Source organism: Antennarius striatus, chromosome 19, assembly GCF_040054535.1.
Source record: "Antennarius striatus isolate MH-2024 chromosome 19, ASM4005453v1, whole genome shotgun sequence".
NCBI classification, from domain to species: Eukaryota; Metazoa; Chordata; class Actinopteri; order Lophiiformes; family Antennariidae; genus Antennarius; species Antennarius striatus.
The window spans coordinates 5209073-5232500 of record NC_090794.1 but is presented as its reverse complement, the minus strand read 5'-3'; the positions used below and the strand labels follow the sequence as shown (position 1 = coordinate 5232500).

The following is a 23428-nucleotide window of genomic DNA, read 5'->3' as shown; positions in this document are numbered from 1 at the left end:
GGACTTTCTGCAGTGGCACTAAGAAAATGATTCCCTTCAGGCGGGAAGTCATCTCTTTAGTCTATTATAAATAATCTCTTTCTAGTGGTCAGATGAAATTCCCTTCTATTTGAAAAAGATGCATTAGAAACTTCAACCTGAGATGAGCCGTGAATGGACCGGTGCTTCTGCAGCCGACAGAAACCATTAGACCTGCAGCTCGAGATCTGCATCGAGGGACAGCTCATTTTCTCCATTGTAATAGATCTATCTATCTATCTATCTATCTATCTATCTATCTATCTATCTATCTATCTATCTATCTATCTATCTATCTATCTATCTATCTGTCTATCTATCTATCTATCTATCTATCTATCTATCTATCTATCTATCTATCTATCTATCTATCTATCTATCTATCTATCCATCCATCCATCCATCCATCCATATACAGTATCTATCTATTCATTTTACCCACATATCATATTTGCTTCGTTGTGATGTATAAACCTCGGGGTTTCCTTTGAAAACCCATTTCTTTGGTTCCTCCATGAACAAACGATGGCTGCTGATCCACCATGTGTCGCATCCTGCTCCTCTGTAGATGGAGGGGGCCTTTATCTGATCTGCTGCTTTGGGAGTGTGATACGGATAATAATTACAGCCCCACTTTCTGTTATCTGTTCTGTTTATTAAATTATTTATTTGTTAAACACCAGATGGTTGGAAAATGTGGAACCTGATTTGGATCATTCAAAAAAGACCGGGACTAGATTATAGCAGCTGGTGAATGTGTGTGTGTGTGTGTGTGTGTGTGTGAAATTACAAACTTATTTGATTCACTGGATCCCAGCAAACAATCCCAGGTTTCACCAGAGCCACTGATGTTTTTGGTGTTATTAGTGGTGGTGGTGGCCGCTGACTCTGCTGAGACTAATGACGTGGGAGTTGCTGATGAAATTTTGGGCTGGGTGGAGACTGGGCAGCATGAACTAGCGTGAACTACAGGTGCAAAGAGAATCATTTACAAAGCACTGGCAGCACGTTATTGGATAGATGTGACCATCTGATTTCTACGCCGCAAGCAGGAAATTGCAGGGGTGAACGACAGGATGATACAAGATACAATCTAATGTCCACGGTTCGAGCCTTTCCTACATCTTCATGATAAGTAATGCATTGACAATATCAGCAAATCCTCACATAAAAGTTAATATTAAATCTTTGTTTATTCACAACAAAGTCAGTACTTTCCTTATCAGCACATCTAACGAGAACCATTATTGCAAAACCAAATCCTACCTTGTATCTGTAATATCTCAGTGATGTAAAACTTTATTAAGGCATGCTGCTGCGTTGAGGGAGATTTTCTCTCATTTCCATGAACACAAGCACCATCTATAATGTCTTTTACACCCCACATCCATATGTTACATCCATGTATTTACATGTAATAGTGATATTTTCCACAATCACAGCTGTTTTGAGAAAATATATTATTCGTTCATCATGACACAGAGAAAAAGAATGAATTAAAGAGGATTTAAGTTATTTTCTCTGTTTTTTTTTTACATATATCGCAGATTATAAATATAACAGATTGCCATCCTCGTGCTTTATTGGGGACATATGTCAGTGCTTTATGATCAGCTACAACAAACAGTGGCTCTACTTCAAAATGAATTGTCTGAAGGTGGTTGCGGCGACTCTGCTGCCTCCATGGAGCGTCATGTCATCAGAGGGAAGAAAGATCAGAGATCAGAGGCACAACATGTTAAAAACTTAAAAGGCATTTTCTAACTGATAGAATTTGACTTCAGTGCTGCGAGGAGCCCAGTGAGGTAAAGATGCAAAAGCAACATCACTGGATTTGGGTTTCTAGTAGCGGAGCTCTCAACATTACTGAAAATATTAAGTAACTGGATAGACTGTAATATCAGCCAAGCAACGGAAAACAAATGTTTTTCAAAACGTAAGTAAAATTAAGATTCAGGTATATTCAAAATTACATTATGATACATAGTTGATACACATTATGAAAAAGACAACATAGAAATCTTGAAGGATCTGGATCCAATCAAAAGGTACACGTTCAGCCCTTCCGTTGAGTTTCATTGTAATTCTATGTTACAGGTTCCACAATAAAACAACCAAACAAAAAAAAACCCAAAACAAAACCGAACAAAAAAAAAAGAATGGCTTCTTCCTCCTAACAAGTTTCATCAAATCTGGTAATTTTTTGCCTCTTACAATGTCAAAGAAGGAAACAAACAAAATCTTGGTCTTGTCATTTCATTTATACTCACATCAACAATAATACATTTCTGTTATGTGCTCAACTTTCCATTTAAGATTCACAAAAATCTGTCAAGTAGATTTTGTGTAACGCTAGCAAAGCAAACAAATGAACAACCATCAAATGCATGGTGGAGACTAAATAAATGCAATATAAGGGTATGTAAGGAAAAAAAAGAGAACTGGGAAAAATGATGGATATTTACAGGATTATACAGGATATTTACCAAAATAAGAACCAGTCGGAATTTTATGAAAGTTCAGAGACACTTCATGTAATCTAGTAAAATCCAGCATGTGATGTAACATAAACAAAAATCCCTTTTAGAGCCGGGCCTCGGTCTCATCCTATACAGACTTGGGAAAGGAGAGAAGATACATTTCGACCAAAAGGCAATTGAACCGTCCTATAAGCTCCTAGACTGATGGTTAAAATGAGGAAGTGGAGGAGCTGAAGCGATGGACAGAGACTGGAAACAAATCAAAGTTGTCTCTCTCTTCCGCTCTGCCACCTTTTCAGATTTATCACTCCCTAATCGACCGTGAAACCATCAGTGCCAGCCGATCCCTCAGAGTTATCACAGCACAGGTAAATGAAAGCAAAACTTTAGATTCCTGTGTTCAGAGAGTTTTAGACAAATGTCTGTCTGAGCTTCCCTCCAACCCAAAGTCATCCAAGGAGTTTAAAAATGAGGCTTTGTTGTTGTTGAGAGTACTAACAAATACAGATCTGTCAGAGGCCTCTCATTCCTCATCCATTAGCCATCTGAAATTTATGCCCCTACCATTCTCTGCGACCAAGTCAGTTTTACACACATAAAACTGCACAAGCGACAGGTTTTACAACTTTGTTTAGACAATGTTGAGCAAGAACGAATAACAACCCAGCGAAGTCAATCCTAAAATACTGTATAGGTATAAATGATTATAAATTCTCCGTCCCTCAGGAGAGCCCCCCCAGGGAGAGAAGCAGAAGCATCCATACATAAGATAGTGGAAGGGCTGACCCAGTAGTCTACAAAACACACAGAGTAATTTTCATTTATGTCTCCAAATATTGAATTCCACCAGAGCTGAAGACACATTATCAGAAATTATCTGGGTTTTTATTTCACAGTTAGTTGAGCTGAGATGCCTTCAGATTGGGAGCCATTCATCTGACAATGTAATAAAAAGAGAAAATTTTAAATTCAATTTGTCTCAATCAAATGAATGAAGTGGGACAGAAGAAACTGATGTGTGTGGGTGATATGTCGTTTATCTGACGTGTGTCATCAATTCCAGATCCTGAATCCAAACCTCTTTGCTCTCTATCTTTTATTTAAATACTATTATTTCCACTTTTATCCAAGACATAACCACTTCTTCCACTATTGCTCCAATGCACAACCCCCCCCCACCCACCCAAAAAAAAGTTTGCTAGAAGATATTAAATAAGACAAAGTTAATTTTCAATGCACATCTCTACTCTCACCCTGAGGAAATTGTCTGAATCGGATATAATTAATATAATCTCCATAATCCGCAGTGACATTTTGTAACGTGACACAATTATAAGACGATAGGGGAACTGTCAGGTGAGATCATCCTCTGACGTCATGACAACATGAACCACAAGATGGCGCTATTTGTTTTCACGACCTGACGCGCGTTGAAACCACATTTTTAAGTCCCTCGCTAATTTATGAGATAATGGCATCTGTTTAAACCACGAGGAAATTATTTTAACTCAGTCGATGGCTTTTCCAGCCCAGGAAAAAACAACAACAAAACAACAACATCAATGCAAGGAAGTAATTCAAAACGAATTCATTTAACAGACGGTTCGATTAATTAAGAGATTTAATGAGCCGCGTTTTAATTAAAAGTGCAAAGGTGTGCGTAAGAGTTGGTTTACTTCATTCTGACGGGCCATGAAGAATTCCTGAAACATCGTTTGTCACAACCTCTAACGGCAAACGCGACACATTACATAATCAAAATCTCACATCTTATTGTAATATTAGACAATAGTAACCATGTAATGGCACGAAATGAGCTGTATGTACACATGGGAGCAAAACATTTGTAATTTAATAGAAAGTTCACATGTTATTGGAGTAACTCACATTCTGAAATGCCTAGAAATTTCTGAACAAGTTAAATTAAACTTTTTTATACCTGTGCTTGATGAATGAATGTGCAGATTCCTGTTTTGTTTGCTAAATTTTGAAAAGGAATGTCGTCACAGGTAGTTTAGATGCTCCTTTGGAATTTTCCCAGTGACTTTACTCACCGTCACACACACACACACACACACACACACACACACACACACACACACACACACACACACACACACACACACACACACACACACACACACACACACACACACACACACACACACACACACACACACAACACACACACACACACACAGCTCCCGTGCCTCCCTGGAGCCACCTGACGCCCCGCGCACACACCGATCCCCCAGAGCGCGCCAGCCTTCTGCCGTCCGCTTCTATCAGCGCTGCTGCTGCTGATGTCGCTCATGCTGCTCGGTGGCGCAGCCCAGATCCGTCTGCGGGGTCTGAGGATGGAGATGTGAGGACAACGGAGCTGCTGGAGGCGAGCTTTACAGGATGGGATAACCCTGGAGGAGCGCAGCGTTTATCTGATCGGTCACCAGAGGAGAACCTGCTGACTGTCGTCAAGTCGCGCTTCTCAGGATTCCAGTGACGCGCGTCTTTTTATTTTATTATCAGATGAGCCGTCGTTTCTAAACTTACCTGGGATGATGATTGTTACTTATTTTTAGTGCGTTGATGGGAGTGCGGATTTAAACCCCTCAAACTTCGGATGGTCTGCTCTTTGTAAAGTGGGATGTGACGGCTGTAGATCGGAGATGAACGCGCCGAACACATCAGTTAATTCTGGAGGGACGCTGTCGATGTTATCGCGACTCTCCCGGCGGGTGATTGTGAATCTAAAATCACAGCAGGGATACCCGATATCTCGCGTGTTCTCGTGTCAGTCACCCCGTGGTCCCTGAAAGTTTGGGACTGAATGGGACGAGGCGGAAGATGAAGGCAGGTCATCTTCTCTGGCTTCACTCCGGACGCAGAACTCAGTGACCGCTTCAGTCCTGGACTTGGTTTCAAGTAATTCTAACAATCGGTGGATTGATTCGTGTTTGGTGTTGTTCGGGTGGTTGGAGGATGTGTATCCCAAACTGTGAGGTCCTGCTCGGGCTGGAGGGGAGAGAAACGGATATCCCAATCCCTTCCTGGGACCACAGGTGTTCCTTATAAACAGGTAAGGAGTTTGACGATAACTCCCAGATTATCAATTAATTTTGCAGAGAAAAACTCAACAGAGACAAAAAAAAATGTATGAAAAAAGAGAACAGTGTATGTATTTAATAAGTTTAAGGTTAAATAAATGACGGACATTCCATGCGATTTATAAAATCCTGCGTTTTTTCTGCTTGTTATCGAAGTTTAAGGTCTTTTTCGAATTAATCTGCAGTTGATGCTCTTCAATTCCGCTCTTTTAACTTGCGTTAAAAGGATAAAAATGTTAATAATCCTAACTCTGGGAGACTTCAGCCATTGTAAATGTTTGAAAAATTACAATTAAGTGACGTATACACGTAATTATGAATTTAAACAAGCGCAATTTTCACTTGTAACATATTCATATCATAATGATTTAATATGTCAGGATATAATTAATTTATTAAATGTGAACAAATTCTCACCTAATGAAATAAATTTACATTGTGGAAAGGAGAGCCTCGATGACGTCAGCTGATAGAAGTTATGATGTGTAAATAATAACAGGTCATCAAACTGCTTTGAGGGTTTTCTTTTAGTATAACAACATTTTCCTGCACTGAAAAGTACACAGAAGCCTTTTTATGCATTAATCTGAATGTTTTTGAGGAATTCTAAAGTTAGACTTTAAAATTCTGAGAGTTTCTTGACAACTTCATGTAATCATTCAATTCAGTTTCTCTCATCTTTCAGTGACTCCATATCCCAAAATGCCCAGCTGTGGATAGAGAGGTGCCCTCTGGGTCAAGTCGATCTACCTCCTTGCACCTCCTCTCCTTTCCTAGCCCCATTTCCCCTTTTCTCTTTTATATAATTTACCCTCCTTCAACCCTTTGTCCTCCTTTCACCTTTTTCAAATCCCTTGTCCCCCCCCTCATTTTCCTTACACCTGCGTCAGTATCTGCCCTTCACCCCTATATCCATTCCTCCCTGCTGTCCTCTCTCCCTCCCTTCTGCCACCCACCACATCCTCCTCTTCCTCCCCCCACAGCACACATGCAGGCCAAGAAGCGGTACCTGCTCGTGTCTGTGGGGGCCGGTCTTCTGTTCCTCTTCTACCTGTGGGGTCTGGAAATTGGGGAGTTCCAGCAGCAGCAGTACCAATACCACCAGTTTCCCCAGTACCCCCAATACCACCAGCAGGAATATCCGTACTACCACCAGAACCAGGAGGTGTACCAGCCCCAACCTCTGCCCCAGAGAAGCCCATCCAGACCGCCCAGGCACTGGCCGGAGTCGACCCAGCTGCTAGAGCCGTACCTGGAGGGTGGAGAGCAAGAGGTAGAGGATAATATGGACAAATCTCCTGTGAATGTAAAGCTGTGTTTATTATGTGTTTCTGGGTAACCCTAATCTGCCCTGTTTTTGTCCGTGACCTCAGGCTGACACCCCTCAGCTTCATCACCAGCACACCTCGCCTCGAGAACGCCGCGCGATTCGCGACAACATCTACAAGAACAAACGTTGCCGCATGGAAACGTGCTTCGACTTTGCTCGCTGCCAGTCGGGCTTCAGGGTTTACATCTACCCTCCTCAGAGAGGGGAAGAGATCTCAGAGACTTACCAGAAGATCCTATCATCCATCGAAGAGTCTCGCTTCCACACCACGGACCCTACACAGGCCTGCATTTTCATTCTGACGGTGGACACATTGGACAGGGACCAGCTCTCGCTCCAGTATGTCAAGAACGTCAGGCTCCGCATCCAGAGCCTGCCAACTTGGAACGATGGCAGGAATCACCTTATATTCAACCTCTACTCTGGCACATGGCCGGACTACACAGAGGATCTGGGCTTTGAGGTGGGACAGGCCATGCTGGCAAAGGCCAGCGCAGAAATGGTCAACTTCAGACCCAAGTTTGACATCTCCATCCCTCTATTCTCCAAGGATCACCCACTGAAAGGAGGGGGGATAGGATACTTGACACTCAACGACACACTGCCCTCCAGGAAATACCTGCTGGTTTTCAAAGGGAAGCGGTATCTAACTGGCATAGGTTCTGAGACGAGGAACGCCCTCCATCACATCCACAACGGGGAAGATATTATCCTTCTGACCACATGTAAACACGGCAAAGACTGGGAGAGGCACAAAGACTCTCGCTGTAACAGAGATAATGAAGAATACTCAAAGTAAGTGTTTCTTTTTGATCTGGTCTGCTTTATACTGCGTTTGGCTGTGCTTTTATTTCAGTTTTAAAAAGAGCTCTGTCGCTTTGAAGGTCTATAAATTGAGAGGATTTAGTAGCGACCTGTATGGCTCACATTCACAGTCTCTGCTGGTCTTTTTGTCGCTGCAGAATTGGTTGTCACGGAATTTGTCATCCTGCTAAAAGGCCAGACAGCCTTCATTTTTGCAGACATCAACATTGCAGTTATCCCACAATCCTGTCTTATTTGCATTTGCTTGTTATATATATTATATATTACTCCAGTGTGTATGAGGATCATTACCCCACAAGCGTTTGCTGTGTTTGTGTGCATGGATGTTACTGGTGCAATTTATCACAATCATAGTTTGTGCTGCACTAGACTGACGGTGACTCGCTGCTGTGCTCGAAACTCCTCGTCTTCATCGGAAGGAAAGAGCGTCCATGCTTTCAAGTGTGCATTTCACAGTTGTCAGAGGAGTTCAGCTCCACTGTTGGACCTGTGGGACAAAATACTACAAAACTGTGTGTGTTTGCGTGAAAGAAAGCGGATCAGCACAAAAGCGACAAACTTTTGTGAGCTGACCGATTGATGGAGAGAAAAATGAGAAGCATTTAAAGCGAGAGCTGAAGAGGAAAAATTCTTTTGCATGTGGAGTGAAATGGGAATAATATTCTCAAATCCTCAGGCTTTTCCCTGGGTGTTATCCTCGGAGTCATCTCATTAGATAGTGGAGAAGGAAAATGGAACCCCCCCTGGATCTAGGATCCTACTGGGTGCTGCCAAACAGCAGGGAAATCTTACAGATAACACCTGTGTATGAGATTGTCTGCACATCTGACTTCTTTCTCACACATTAAATTTGAAACCGAAGAATGACTGTTACACTGCCAATTTCCAGATTATCTCAGAGTGGAAATATCGTAATAGTTTAATAGTACAAATGAATGAGGGGGGGGGGGGGGAGGACAAACAGTTCAGGCTCCACCAACAAGGCATGAAGCTGCAGCATCAATCTGGTGACTAAGACTTGTGGGAACCCAGCCGATCAGTATCTAAACTTAAACTCATTCCAATTTGATGCAGATTCTAAACACAATGAATAAGAGGAGTTTATACCTCACCTATCATTTACAACTTTACATTATTTACCAATTCATCATGCATTTTTTGGACAGTGGAAGAGCCACTCTGATTAATTTCTCGTTTGTTAATTCCACTTTATGAGTATAAATTGACAGATTCAGCTTAGCATCTCTGCTGTTTTTTTCTTAAGGGATGAACTTTCTGTTGAATGAGTTTGCAAAATTCCTCTGATGCTACTGGTTGAGCATTTTTCTTGCACGTTGTTGTGCTGATAGTAGCAGAGAGGAAAACAAGCTGTAACACTGTTAGACTAATGGACGGTGGTGTTTTTCTGAAGGTGTAAAGGACAGTGCTCACCGGTGCATATTCATGTTTTTATTGTCTCCACAGGCTCATAATAAGATGCTGACATTTTCAGTGTAGAAAAAAACAGCAACCAATATGCAAGTTTATGAGATAAAAATAACAGACAAGCGTTTTCAATTAAGTAATAATGTTTATTGCAATAACTGAAATTTGATAATTGGTATGTTGGACAGAATTCCTGTCATAGATGCTTCAGGTAAATCAGCAAGATATACACCCCCTCGCTTCTGAGTCCAGACACTGGTGGTGGTGGTGGCGGCTGATGACATAGTGAAACTGCATATTAGGATATTTCATTATTTTCTATAGATGTCTGTTATGATAAGCATATTGTCACCATTCATGTCAGTGAGTCATTATAGGAGCAGCTTCAAAGTGACAAAGCTTTCTTTTTAAGTGCACACACAGAATGATAAGTATTAGAAATGTTTTTTATGCATTAATGAATGCTGTTAGATTTTTTTTTTTTAGATCTTTATAGCAGCTTTCTTAGCAAAAAAAGACAAATCCTTTTCATTTCAACGTACAGGTAACATAATACGTGCTAGAAGTCCTGTATTTCACAACCCAGAAAATATAATCCAGCAGAATACACCGCCTGCAGCACAAAAAAACGGACGGTGATAATAGATAGAGTACATTAATGAACAGAAGGTGCTTTAGAGGTTTCTTCAGTAAATAAATTCTGCATTTGTCCATTTTCTGTCTGGCACTGGCCTGAAATAAAAAGAAAAGCGTATTCTTCTTGAGCTACTGAGTGTTCCTCTCAGTTGTTTTCACCCATCGTTTCTTCTATGAAGGTTGCAGTCTTTCTATTTATTTTTTTATGAAAAGGCACTCATCAGCTCGAACTAAGCCTCACCAGAAGGTTACCTCAAAATGATCATTTTTTCAGTTTGTGAAGTAATTACAAATTGTTACCAATGCTTATCAGGTAAAACCTGACGCTGAGATGTGGTTGAGGTTTGTCACAGCAATGCAGGGACAAACTTTATTTCTGAAGAGAATACCACAAGAAATATCATTTATTACAGGTATAACTTAAAAGTATGTGTGAAATTGAAATTATCCTTGTGTAGAATAATATACAGTATATATGTTATTTCTGTGCTATTCCATTAAAGGTTGAGATACCATTACCGTCCTGGTAATTTAAATGTAATCTGTAAAGCAACTTAAGTTGTGACTAAGTTATTATCAATTAAAATACAAATGGGATAGCTCCAGCAACCCCCGTGATCCACGTAAGTAGAAAAGCAGCAAGGAGAATAAATGAATGAGTGAATGAATAAATGAATGAATGAATGCATTTGGCCTTGACAAGAGTATAAAACAGTATAAAACTGACATACTCGGATATCTACATGTACTTGTATTGCACCAGTGGTTATGTAGTGTGAATAATTAACTGCTGCTCATTAGGAGTCATTATACAGAAAACAATCTGATATCTGACTGCAGGAATGAACCAATTTGATTGTTTGGAGAGAGAACAAAAGTTTTTTATTTTTATTTTCTGTGGGTCTCCTCCTGTTAAAGAAGCTAAAGATCCTCCGTCGGTAAACAAAGCGGCTTCATTGTCTCGTGGATCTGGAGGTTGTGACAAAGGAGGCTGTTTGCTGCTGCTTGCTCTGGTGCGTTCAGCGCGGCACAGCACGCCGCATCGATACAGACATCACCAGGTTCAGTCGAGGGGAGATCCTACACACTGCAAAGCTCCCTGATGGGAACAGAAACCGACGAGGATCTTGAAGCCTCAGGCGGTCGATAATTGCCCTCCAATTGAATTAAGCTGTGAATCAAGGAGGCAGATAGAGATCTCACCTCCCACTGAGAGGAGCTGGATTGAACTCTTTTTTTTTCTGTCTTTTTACTGTACATCACAGATAACAGCCGGCTTTACCAATTAAACTTCGCTGTCTCAAGTGTCTCTCCAAAGAATGTTTGATACCTGCGGCTGAGGCCTTTATTCGGTGAAAAGCAGATAAAAATGCTTAATTCAGATTAATGTCACGTCTTTGAATTGAGCTTTCATGGTCCAAAAGGGGGACTAGAAATAGAGTCAAAGACGGTCAAATGTGATGAGGTCTTCGTCTATAGCCCTCGCTCTATAATTCATCTCTTCCACTTTGCTCATCATCCTCTCCTCCTTTTCCTCACAAGGACCTTCATGCTGTTTTCAGGTCCTTTCTTTCTTTCCAAGCTTCAACTCATCAAAGTCCTGCAGGTATTTTAAAAAATTCATAAAGGCACCGTGTGAATTGGATATGTATTTATGAAGACAGATGAAGTATGTAAAGTCATGTCATGTCATAAAAACACAAGATTCAGAAGTATCTGCCGCCAAACAAGTGCAGATCAACTTCTTTCCTCAGGCTCAGACATTTACATGAACCCACCACACATCACCGTAAAAAAGTTTGTTTTTTACGGTGTAACATAAAGGGACTGCAACGTGCACTTTGTTCTGTTGTGCACCTCTATTCTTTGAAATGATAAACACACACATTGAAAACCTATTCCTGTTGCATGCATGAGTGATCCGGTGAGTTATCAGTGTTTCGAACCTGAGCGATACGATAACGTGATTTAAGTAAAACAGCCCCCATTGGTCAGACTTGAACGTGCCGTCCATTTCCCGTTAACCTTCAGCACCTCTGAAAGATGGGGACGTACGTTTTTTTACACTCTCACATTACTATGTCATCATTTAACAAAAGCGTTTCCATCACTAATGGTTCCGTAAAAGAAAGTAAATATGTTGAATCCATTAGTTATAAAGTGCTTTTTCCATTTAGCATTTGGAATTTGACGTGTCCCAGTGTGCACAGAACTACTCAGAAGGAAACACAGCTGCTGTCACATCTGTGAATGTTTGGCAGCTGCAGAATTCAATATGCATGACGTGAGAAAAGGGCCTGACAGTATTAATTAGCATGTCAGCTGTGGTTATGTGGGTGTCCTGTGTGTTTGTGTGTGCGTGTGTGAATGTGAGCTCTTTTTTTTTTTTTTCTTTAAAGTTATTTCTCCTGGGCCTTGTTGTGAGATGTTCTTTTAAAGCACATCAGACGTGATTGTCCTCTTTTCCTGTTGCTGCTTATCTCTCCCCCTCCCCCATGTTCTTCTCTTCACCATCATCTCCCTCACTCTCCTCCTCACACTCCCCTTCTTTTTCCATGCTCTTATTCTGTCCGTCTTTCCCTTATCTGCACCCGTCCTCATTCTCCTCCCCACTCCTGTCTTCGTCCCCTCTTCCCTTCTCTGAGCTCTGCTAAACCATGGAAAAGGTTTTTCTGCTGTCTCAGTGCATCTTCGACGCAAGTCATGACGAAGCGCTGCACGGGGAATAATGACGGGCAGAGGGAGGCGAATTCAGGACTTTCAAGAAACTTTGTGTTTTTTTATTAAACAAATCAAGGTACTGATCAAATACACACAAGGAAGACAAGATCTTAAACTATAAAGATTCTTTGCTGTGTATTACACCTCAGATGCACACTAGCTATTGATTCCTCCTTGGTGTGATTTGTTCTTATCTGAGTTGGATGCCTGCTTTTCTACTGAATATTCAATAAATATCAGACTGTTATGAATAAATCTGGCTATACATAAAATCTTATATACACTTTATTATAAAATTTAAAAAATGATCCATTTAAAAGATCAGTAAAAGTGGAGGGAATGCATGAGTGAAAACTTGCTGAGGAAAGAAACTTCTACTTTTTCAGTAATCTTCATTTGCTGAGGGATTATTGTTGTAGAAATAATGTTTAAGTTTCCTTTTTAATACGTCCTGAAATCATGCAGACTTTTTCTGTGCTTTAGGTTGACTGATCTGTAGCATTAAAGTGTGCTGGTATATTTGGACTAGTGTAACTGTAGGGGTTTGGCGGATGCAGTATCATAAGGTTAGTATTTGACTTTTTGTTATGTTTTTGTCACCTTAAAATTAGTTGTTTTTTTTTTTAGTAGAGAGACAAATGACAGGGTTTACACCGATATTAGTTGGTTCAGCTGTTTTAGGAGCCTTTCTTGACTGTAGTCTTGTAAAAAAGCTATGTTACATTTGAAAGCATATGATGGATCAGTGACTCCAACAATTTTCAATTTTGGCCCTTAGATTGGGGGTCATCAGAGTCATGGCTGCCTTGCTGGATGGATTTAAAGAGATCTCAACCTTTCAGCTGGATGTATAAATTTTATACATCCAGCTTTGTTTTTCGAGTTTTCTGGAAGGCTTTCATGCTTCTGCAGTCATACTAGACATAAGAGAAACTTTAACGTTTTAAGTAATTTTTCTTTGTTGAACATTATTTCCTAGAAGTTCATAGGAACCTTTTTACCTTACATGGCTGTTTGTGAGCTCAAAGAAAGCTCTGTTGACCCCAGCTGCCAATCAGCAGATGAATAGAGGTTATTGATCCTTCTTGGTGTGTGGAAGCCAAGCATAGATTGGCATTTAATGCAACAAGGCCCTGACATTTATTTTAGCTGACCCTCTGTCAGCTTTAACAGGAGTGACCAGAGCAGTGAAGTTCACCCACCGGGACAGACGAGGGACGCTTCACATTTGTTGGATTGATTTTACTTTGAATTAATGGAAGTGTTGATTCAATTAAGTCCAAATGATCATGTGAAGTTGTCCATCACCATATTGCCATCAATCAAAAGTCTACTTAAACGTCTGTGGGATATAATTAGCTTAACTGCTCAGAGAGTCCTGGAGCTGATGCTGTTTTTGATTGGACACTTAATGTTGATCCGTGATGTTTTAAAAAAGCCCCTGTTTCTAACTTTGTCCATTTGACAGTCAGAAACACACTGGAGGAAAAATCTCTTTGGTAGTAACACACTGATGCTACACTGTGCTGTCATTTTCTCCACAATAAGAAGTGTTACCAGCCTTCATCCTCACTTCTCACTCCTTCCCCACCTCCTTTCCTTGGACTCACCGAAATGAGGCAGAAACACCATTTAACTCTGTTTATTCCCCCTCCCCTCCGTTGCTGCCTTATTTCCCGCTCTCCTCCTCAACACATTCTCATCTCACTGTTGTCTTCCGCTGCTTTTCCGACTTTCTCCTCCTCTCCATCCATTTGTTTGCCCAGCACTGACGATCAGCTGAGTTGAAGTAAAGGTGCCAAAGTCCTTCCAGCATGTTTGCCATCCATCCTGGTTGAGAGAGACAGAGAGGAGCGAATCAGAGGGCCGGTAAAATAGTGCAAACATTGTGTGGCAGGATGAATTGCGGGGTGAATCCATCACGTTGCTCCACACACCTACCGCTCCTCCAGGAGTGGGAAAGCCAGGTGCTCCAGTCATAAAAAACAAGCTTGTGCTTTTCATTTGCTGCATGTCTGTGCATATATTTTCTGCTTTTCATCACCAAAAAGCATAATTATTGTGATTTACTCCAACATGTGACGATAGATGAAACCCTCTGTTTCTCTCATGTTGTTCCAGAAACACACCCGGGACCACTTTGCTGATTTAGCTACACAATTTTCAAACATGTATGGGATGGTTGTAGAAGTGTATCCAAATCAATGTGTATGTGTGTGTGAATGTTTGTAATCAGATTAATTCGGTGTGTAATGCACATTCAGAATCTGTGCAATAATTAGAATGTGTAGACAATCTGTAAATAAGTGCAAAAAATTATTTGTAGAAAAATCTGGAAATGCCAAGTCCTTGGTAAGTGGATGGTCTCTATGTTGGTGATCTTTTTATGTGTGTTGGGACTAGAGAGAAAAAGATCATTGTTGCTGCTTGATCAGCTGATCAAGCCTATAAGCTTGTGGATTTTTCCTGAACACTAATTTTAAGTAACTTCCATTTTAGTGAAAAAAAGTTCCAGTGATGTGGATCCAATTTTTCTTTGGATCCTCACAACAAACTCATGTAGGAAATAGGAATAGAAGCCAACTTGATGTTCTGTAATCATTGGGGAATTGATCAGAGCTGATGAACTGGCAGTTGAACTGTGGTGTTACATGTGATTAAAGTGAAACAACATAAATGCCTTATAAAAATGAAAAAAAAAACCCAAAAAACCCAATGATTAATTTCCCTTATTTGCTTTTATCTTGAGTATCATGCTCAGACAACATGCCAAAGTGATTGATTTCATTTTTCTAACCCACACCGTGACATCAGAGTGAGGTCGAGATCTGGTGTCGAGAACAAGCGTGTCATCTTTAAGCTTTAAGTCGATTATTCTCATCAGTTTTCACAATTTCATTAATATATCTTCTTTAAAAACAAATTAATTGATGAATTCAAATTCTAGGAGCAGAGCGGTCTTATTTTTCTTCTTGTAATTTTACGATTTATTCATTTTGAAATGAAACTTTATGATTAAGTCGAGCTGAATGAAAAGGTGACAAAGTAATGAGAGAAAAAACAATGGAGGAAATGTTATTACTTGCTATTATAACAAATAACTTTCATTATGAGCAAACATTTGAATAGAATAATTTTACTTTACTCACTTTTTAGTTTAATGCTGCTGTCTCGTATTTGTGGATTTTTTTATATGGTGCTCATAATTAATCACATTTTTGTCCAAACATCTAATTTCCTGTGGATTGAAGACAATAAAAATCTCCATTACTTACTTTTTGCCAAGCCTTAACCGTGATCCTTGATGTGTTTCTGACACATCAACAAAAAATGACTAAACAAAACACTTATTATCTCATAAACTAATCTGCTGCATTGCCCGTATTTTTGTTTGACATGACAAAAAAGCCCGCACACACACACACACACACACACACATGCACGCACGCACACACACGCGCGCACACGCACACGCACACACACACACACACACACACACAGGCAATGTGGGACATTCCTAATTGAAAAAAAACAACAACCCAACAACCTATAAAGCAGAGGAATTTAAGCGTCACGGTGGGATGTTCGCTGCCCCCCCCCTATGCAGCTGTTTGTTGTTAATGCTGACTAACACATATATAAATATACAGTGTGTTTCTAAACAACCACGACACCCCCCAACGCCAGAGTGAGGCGATTGTTTAATAGTTTCAGTATCGCCACCATAAGCTTTTCTCGCTCCATAACTCTGTCAGCGGGGATTTACAGCTCATTGGCTCTCATTATGAAAATGTGATATTGCACTTGAATCCCCTCCAGCTATTCTTGGCCTGTGGACCTCAGCAACGCCGCTGTTTACAGACGGAGGGAAACGCAGCTGTCAGCCTCCTGAAGGTCCAGAGCGGGTCGGACACGTCGCTCTACCTGCGCTTTAATTTAACTCGTACTATATTCAGTTGCTTTTCTGATCTCCTAAACAAGCCAGGAGAGAAGAAAAAGAAAAACACTTGCCTAAAAAAGATCGTAACTCTATGAAGGTCAAAGTCCTTCCCAAATAGCGGTGCAATGTTGGAAATGATTACCTTACCAATTTGCCATTTTATATTCCTAAGGGGTTGTCAGATTAACTAGTCATTCATGACACGTGACGATCCTGTCCCTGTTCGGATCCTCTCTGTGAAGAGTTTGTATATTCTCCCCGTATCAGTGTGTGTTGTGTCCGGTGCTCTCCGACCTCCAAAAACATTCACCTCAGGTAAATTTGTCGCTTTCAGTAGGTGTGAATGTGAGTGTTTGTTTGTCTTTCGTGTGGCCCAGCAATGCACTGGCGTTGCACTTTGAGTGTCCCCCACCTCTCGCCCGTAAGTCAGATGGGATAGGCTCCAGCAACCCCAGTGACCCGCAAAAGCAGAAGAAGTGGTGAAAGAAGATGAATGAGTGAATGAATGAATGAATGAATGTAGCTGAACAGCTTTTGACAAACCACGGAACGCTGTGAAGAGTAAACCTTCCACTGATGTAATCCATCGGATCACAGATCTAGAATCCATACCAGGATATCGACTCGTGAATCATCCATTTCAGTGTGACTCGTGTTTTTGTAAAAATTTACAACCAAAATCCAAAGTGAACTGGTTTTGTGTCTGTCTGTTGTTTAACTTCAGAGGCTGCCTTTTCTTCATTTTATTGACCGTTGACTGACTGATCGTCACCCGGAGCGCCTGTACGAGGAAACGCAGCGGAGCGTCCCTTTAAAGTGTGTCTGACAGCGTGAATGAGAGTAAATATGATCAGAATAGATGAGCTCTGATCTGTTCCTCCCCCCGGGCAGATAGAGCTGGACAGCTGCTGCTTATTTATACACCCACCAGTCTGCTCCTCCTGCCTGTTCCTCTCGCTCGCTCCTCCTTTTTGTTCCTCACGCCTGCTCCTCTTGCTTATTCCACCTGATTGTTTTTGTCTTTTCTCCTTTACCTTTTTAATCTATATTCTATTTCCGTGTCCTTTCCTTTTCCCTTTCCCATTCTCTTTTGCTTTCTTTTTTCCTTCCTTTTTCCTTTCCCTTTCCCTTTCCCCTTTCTTTTCCCTTTCCCGTTCTTTTTTGCTTTCTTTTTCCCTTCCCTTTTCCCTATTCCTTCCCCCATCTTCTTTTCTTTCTTGTTTGAATTGCTTTGATTTTCACTTATGTCCCAATTTCTCAAACCTTCTCTTTCATCATTTCCCTTTCCCTTTTAATGAATCTTTTCCTTTCCTTCACCATTTATCTCCACTTCTGTTTCTCCACTGCTTTTTCGTTTCTTTTTAATTTTCTCTGCTTGTCTGTCACTTCACTCCCTTAACTTCTTGATTATTTCGGCCGTCTCCTTTCATTATTCTTTTTTCCTACTCTTGTTTCCCCTCATTTCCCTTTCTTTATTAACTCATCTCCCCTCAAATAATTTTCCTTCTGTCCATTCATTATTCCTTTTTTAATTACTTTGTCACTTCTTTTTTTCTTTCTTCACCTAATTTCTCCTCTCCTTCACCCTCATATTTCCTCTTCTCTTCTACTCACTTTGCTTCTGTTATTTTGATTTTTTTTACTTCCCATTGCTTTTTCTTTATTTGACACTGCTTTTTTGTCCATCTTTCCTTTTATTTCATTTCTTCTACTTCTTTCCCTCCTCCTCACCTTCCCCTTTCCTCATCGTTGTCACTTTCATTTCATTTCCCCTTTTCTCTGCTTGTTCCCTTGCTTCCTTCTCCTTTTGAGTTCTTGATTTTGTTTTCTCCCCTTTTTGTTATTTTCTCCTTTAATTTGCTTTCAAATCTTTGTTTATCTTTGTTTTGCTTTTTCTTTTCATTACAGTTCCTCCCACTGCTTCTCTCCATAACTTCCCCTTTTAATATGAGGTCAAAGGTCGTTCTTGTCATGTAGCAATAGCTCATTTCAGGTCATCAACATCGGGATCATTTCTAATTGGTTAATTGTACCGTGTGTGTGTGTGTGTGTGTGTGTGTGTGTGTCTGTGTGTGTGTGTTTGACTTACTTTGTGAGGGACTATAAATCAATTTTGATATTGAAATGTCCAGTTTTCATTTCTGTGTGTGGCCACACGATGAAGAGCTTCTACAAGTTTACAGATCCACATGTATCTGATACCCATGGATAGAAATTAACAACTCATGGGAGCCGTGAAGGAAGATAGCATCTCAAAGATGTATTGAAATGTCAACAACAAATAAGTCTTGATTGAGCGTTTCTTTCCTCTCCTTCAGGACGACCTGCCCCCTCCTGTTTGTCTCTGCTTATGACCTCGACAGGTCAGGTCTACTCATATTTATTCACTCAGGAATGAGTGAATAAATATGATTACTCAGAGAATTACTCAGAGAATTTTACAACTGTTACAAACAGACTCTGACACAAATAAAGATTTAAGTTTTTCTGTTGCCATTAAGCTGACAGAAACCGTACCAAAACCCAAATCAGGACCATTGACGGATTGGATCCCTTCCAAAGCTGATCAACTTCTGTGAATAATTACATTCACAGTTCACATACACATTATTGAATTTTGCCAAGTTTGTTGTGTTCACGTTTCTGGTAAAAATGCATTATGTTGTGACAGAGCTGGAATGTGTAGAGGATTTTATTGTATGATAAACAGTTTGATATTCATTCATCTGCATCAGGATTTATGGTGCGATCTGTTTCGGCTCAATGTGTCTCTGCTCTGTCTAATAAAAGTAAAGTGGTCCTGTTGGTGGTTGTGATGCTGCGCAGGCAGATCTAACCATGTTCATGTAATTGACTTGTGTTATTTTTAATGGAGCCATATGTTGTTTCTGCTGACTGCTACACACTCAAATGTATTACACAGACACACACACACACACACACACACACACACACACACACACACACACACACACACACACACACACACACGCACAATTGTGCTGCTGTTCTTTGATGCCTCGTCAAGAATTTCCCTTGATATTTTGTGTCAGGACCCAATTTCCAGATTAAAGTCCCACAAACTCCAATTCTGATTTCTTTGTTGCTGTAGTCACAAAAAATGAGCATCACATATTTAAATATAGGGGGTTTAAGATGAACAGCATGAGCTTCAGTGTGATGTTACCTTGCTCACACTTCTACCAAGAATTTAAATAGAAGAGAAATAATTTTTTTTTTACAGATTTGTCTAGTGAAAGCATGACAGTGAAAACTTGTTGTGGTGTTTGTGGCAAATTAGCTTATGAAGCAGACGTGCGAATCTCTCTTGCAAGTCTGGTGTGGCGACAGCTTCATCTTCCTATGAACTTCTCATTTTAGTTTTGACCTGCTTTGAGTGTTAGGTTGTGTGTGAATGTTTTTAGGTGTTAATGTGCAAATGTGTGTGTGAATGCCATCACCACTTTCTCCTGTGATCCTGTGTGTTATTTGTGGACAGCTTCCTAGCTTTGTTTATTCCATGTTTGTCATATACAGTATTTGTTCCAAGTGCATAAGGAAATAACACTTATAAGGGAGTATAAGTGTAGCTGAATTTTTTTTTCTATGTTAGATAAGTCACAATATTTTTTTGGGGAAAAAAATGCATATCACCACTCTGTTTAAAAATATCTCAGTAGGTGAAAGAAGCAAAGAACAAGCCATTTGTCTTAATCTCCTACTTTGATTAAATGTGGTATTCCCCAAGGTTCAATTTAAGGCCTCTTTTAGTCTCAATTTCTCTTTTACTGTCTATAAAAAAAGCAATATTCTACATGACTGTAAAGCTGAGTAAACCCAAGTGTACCCACCGGTTAAGCGTAGCAGTGCTTCTCATTGATTAACCTCTCTTTGAGACACATTAAGTGCTGCCTGATGTGAAAATGGAACATTAAAAAGTAAGTTTTTGTATAACATCTGCACTTCTATCCTTTTTCATCCACATGGTTACTGTTCCTCCCTTTTTCTTGTCTGTCTATCCAGGATCACGGCACATTTTGCACATTTCATCAGGGAATTTGGAAAATGCAACATCTTAAAAGTCAAACTACTGGGTGCTTCTAATTTTCATTTGGGTGACCATATATGTAAAAATGCATTTAAAACGTATAACTCCTTTACAATGGCTTACAGCGCTAATATAAATAGTTTGCTCTACCATTTATCAATGTCCTATTTAATCCATATTCTGTGTTCCAGAATTGGTGTTGGTAGAGAAACTGATCACAAGAAAAAGGTTAAAGGACAAATAAATGTTAGTTGTAAGACAGACTTAGGATTTAGCGATTGGTATATGTGTGTATGCATCTGAATATTTCTTAAATACCCACAGCTCTATTGTGAAAGTGAGCACCTTCACTACCCCTTCAGGAATGTACCAGCTCCTTCTTGTTAGATGTTTACATCTGCTGTTGTTTACCTCAGCTCTTTGCCGTTTGTCTCAGAGGAGAAAGCATACGATGAGTCTGTGTGACGGGATGCTATTCACAGATAGACTGGTGAGAGCCATGAGGCTCAGCCAGATGGCGTAGAGGACCAGAACTGAGCTGTAAGCTTCACAGAGCTGCAGGCAAGATGGGTGATTCTCTGTAGGATCCGTGGGTAGAGGAGGGACTATTATAAGTATAGCAGGCATATTGAGCGAGTTTTTGAATTTTGGAGTTGAAGAGAATCTTGAAAAACTGAGCTAGAAGTTTAATATGTGGAAATTAACAATACTAGGGTCGTAGCATTGAGCAGCTGGGTTGCAAATATTGAACGTTTCCAACACAATCAAACCAGCTCTCATCAATTTGCGATTTTCATGTCTTCCATTGTGTTTTAATCTCCTTCTTCCCATTGCATGTAGAGATTTGGTGCCAACTGAGCACCACATTATACACATTATACAGCCCAAATCTGTTTACATCATCACAATTATCCTGCAGCATAGCCCAAGCTCTAGTGAAAATACCTTCAGGGATTCAGATGGGATGCTGGGTATCTCCGAAACTCTGCATTTTTTTTCTTCTTAAGGATTTCTCTGCCATCCCTCCACTCCTGATAGGAGCTGTAAGGACACACTCTGACCCTGTGGTCTCACAGATACTGAAGTTTAGCAGCTTAAAGTTGTGGTAAATGCTGCAGGGAAATGCAAAGGCATGAAATGGAAAGCGAAGAGTGTCAGTGTCAGCAGTGGGAACATATTTACATGCACACTGATACACTACAAACAGCCTTAAGTCTGGTTTTACTTAGTATCTATCCTTTTTTACTCTGGATAAATACGGTGGTATCTGGGAGCTTGTGAGCTGCGACCAGTAGACTGTTAGCATTGAGAAGCTCATTTGTAGTTGAAGTGAGGGAGTTGTGTTATTTGCTCATCTGTCAGGAATAAAAACTACTATGTTCCACAATCTGAAAGTTACTCAGGTATTTTAGCAGATTAAAATCCAGTATATACCCACAAGGATCACCCTTAAAAGGTAAAAATCTTACATGTTACAGGATGCAACTTCCCAAAAAATGGACAAAAGATGGACTTTGAAACTTCCACTGCAGATTGAAATTTATTTGAAGTCCAACATAAGGGTGATATTACACTGTTAGAGAACATTAACAGCCTTTAGTTCAGTAGTGTGTGTTGAAAGATTAGAAAGAAACAGATACTGGGCGGATGTGGCTCAGTGGTAAAGCAGGAGGTAAAGCGTGTCGTCCAATGTTCCAAGATCGGTGGTTTGATTGAAGGAATGCTGTGATCGATAAGTTTAGAAGTCGCACAGGCTAACATTTAGCAAGCCAGGGGGCAGATGGTGTGATAAGTCTGTGTTTGCATTGAGAAAATTCCAAGAAATATTAGTAAGACTCCTGAGACTTGTAGCTTTGCCACTCTGGAACTTTACTGGGGAAGAGAGAAACTCTATGAATATGAATCAGGATGTTGTTGTGAACTTCCCCAATAAAAGTGATGAAGGATGAGGAAACACTCTTGCACATATTCACACATTCACATATGCACTGTGAATCAGGGTTGCACACGCACACACTCACTTTCTTCTCACTTTTTCTGACTTCAATTATGCATCGGCATCAGGGACCTTGCCATGGTGTTTTGAAAAAGGTCGCTTATGCGACTTAACACACACACACTCACACCCACAAAAACACCCACAAACATGCACTCATTAGTGTCATCCAGACAGCGCGAGGTCAGGACCATCCATCAGGGTTTGTGTAGAGTTTTTGTTTGGTGTCAGAGTAAGACCCAGCCGTCTCAACACTCACACCGGTGACTTATTAAAGACCCCTAAAAGCAAGGAGTGTTTACTAATGTCTAAAGAGAGTGCAACAGAAACACACACACACACAAACACACACACACACACGCGCACGTAAACATGCAAAGAAAGAAAAAAAAAAGTAAAAAATAGACAGTTGAGGGGCAGAAGCCAGAGAAAAGAAGTAAATAAATCAAGTGTAGGTTGTGGCCTTCCCGTGAAATGACACCGAAGCAGTGTGAAACCTAGACAGGTGAAACTTTTAATAGTTGAGAGGATTTTGTGTGAAGTTTAATACCCAAAAAGCCAGAAAAAAATTCGAGAGTGCCATTTGTGTATGTGTGTGTGTGTGTGTGTGCGCACATGTGTGTGTGCGTGTGTGTGTGTTTGAGATTGACTGAGGAGGTGAAAGGAGGCGAAGAGTGATGCTTTAAAAGGCCTCTCCAGCTGTGTGTTAGGGGGAAATGGAGGCAGCTGTCATTTGCATTTGTAACTGAAGGACAAGAGCAGCATTACCGGAGCGTGAGGGATCACTCTGTCACACACACACACACACACACACACACTAACACACACACACACACACACACTAACACACACACACACACACACACACACACACACACACACACACACACACACACACACACACA

The 23428-nt window shown here is 40.5% G+C and overlaps 1 protein-coding gene across 2 annotated transcripts in view; it reads left to right on the top strand.

Moving 5' to 3' along the window:
• Positions 1-4873: 4873 nt before the first annotated feature.
• Positions 4874-23428, top strand: part of LOC137613916 (exostosin-1) — a 126544-nt gene continuing 107989 nt past the window's right edge. For both annotated transcript variants that reach the window (XM_068343399.1, XM_068343398.1), the window contains exons 1-3: positions 4874-5574; positions 6288-6875; positions 6976-7727. In XM_068343399.1, coding sequence (XP_068199500.1) covers positions 6591-6875; positions 6976-7727 — 1037 coding nt within the window. In that variant the 5' untranslated portion in view covers positions 4874-5574; positions 6288-6590. The remainder of the gene's footprint in view (positions 5575-6287; positions 6876-6975; positions 7728-23428) is intronic.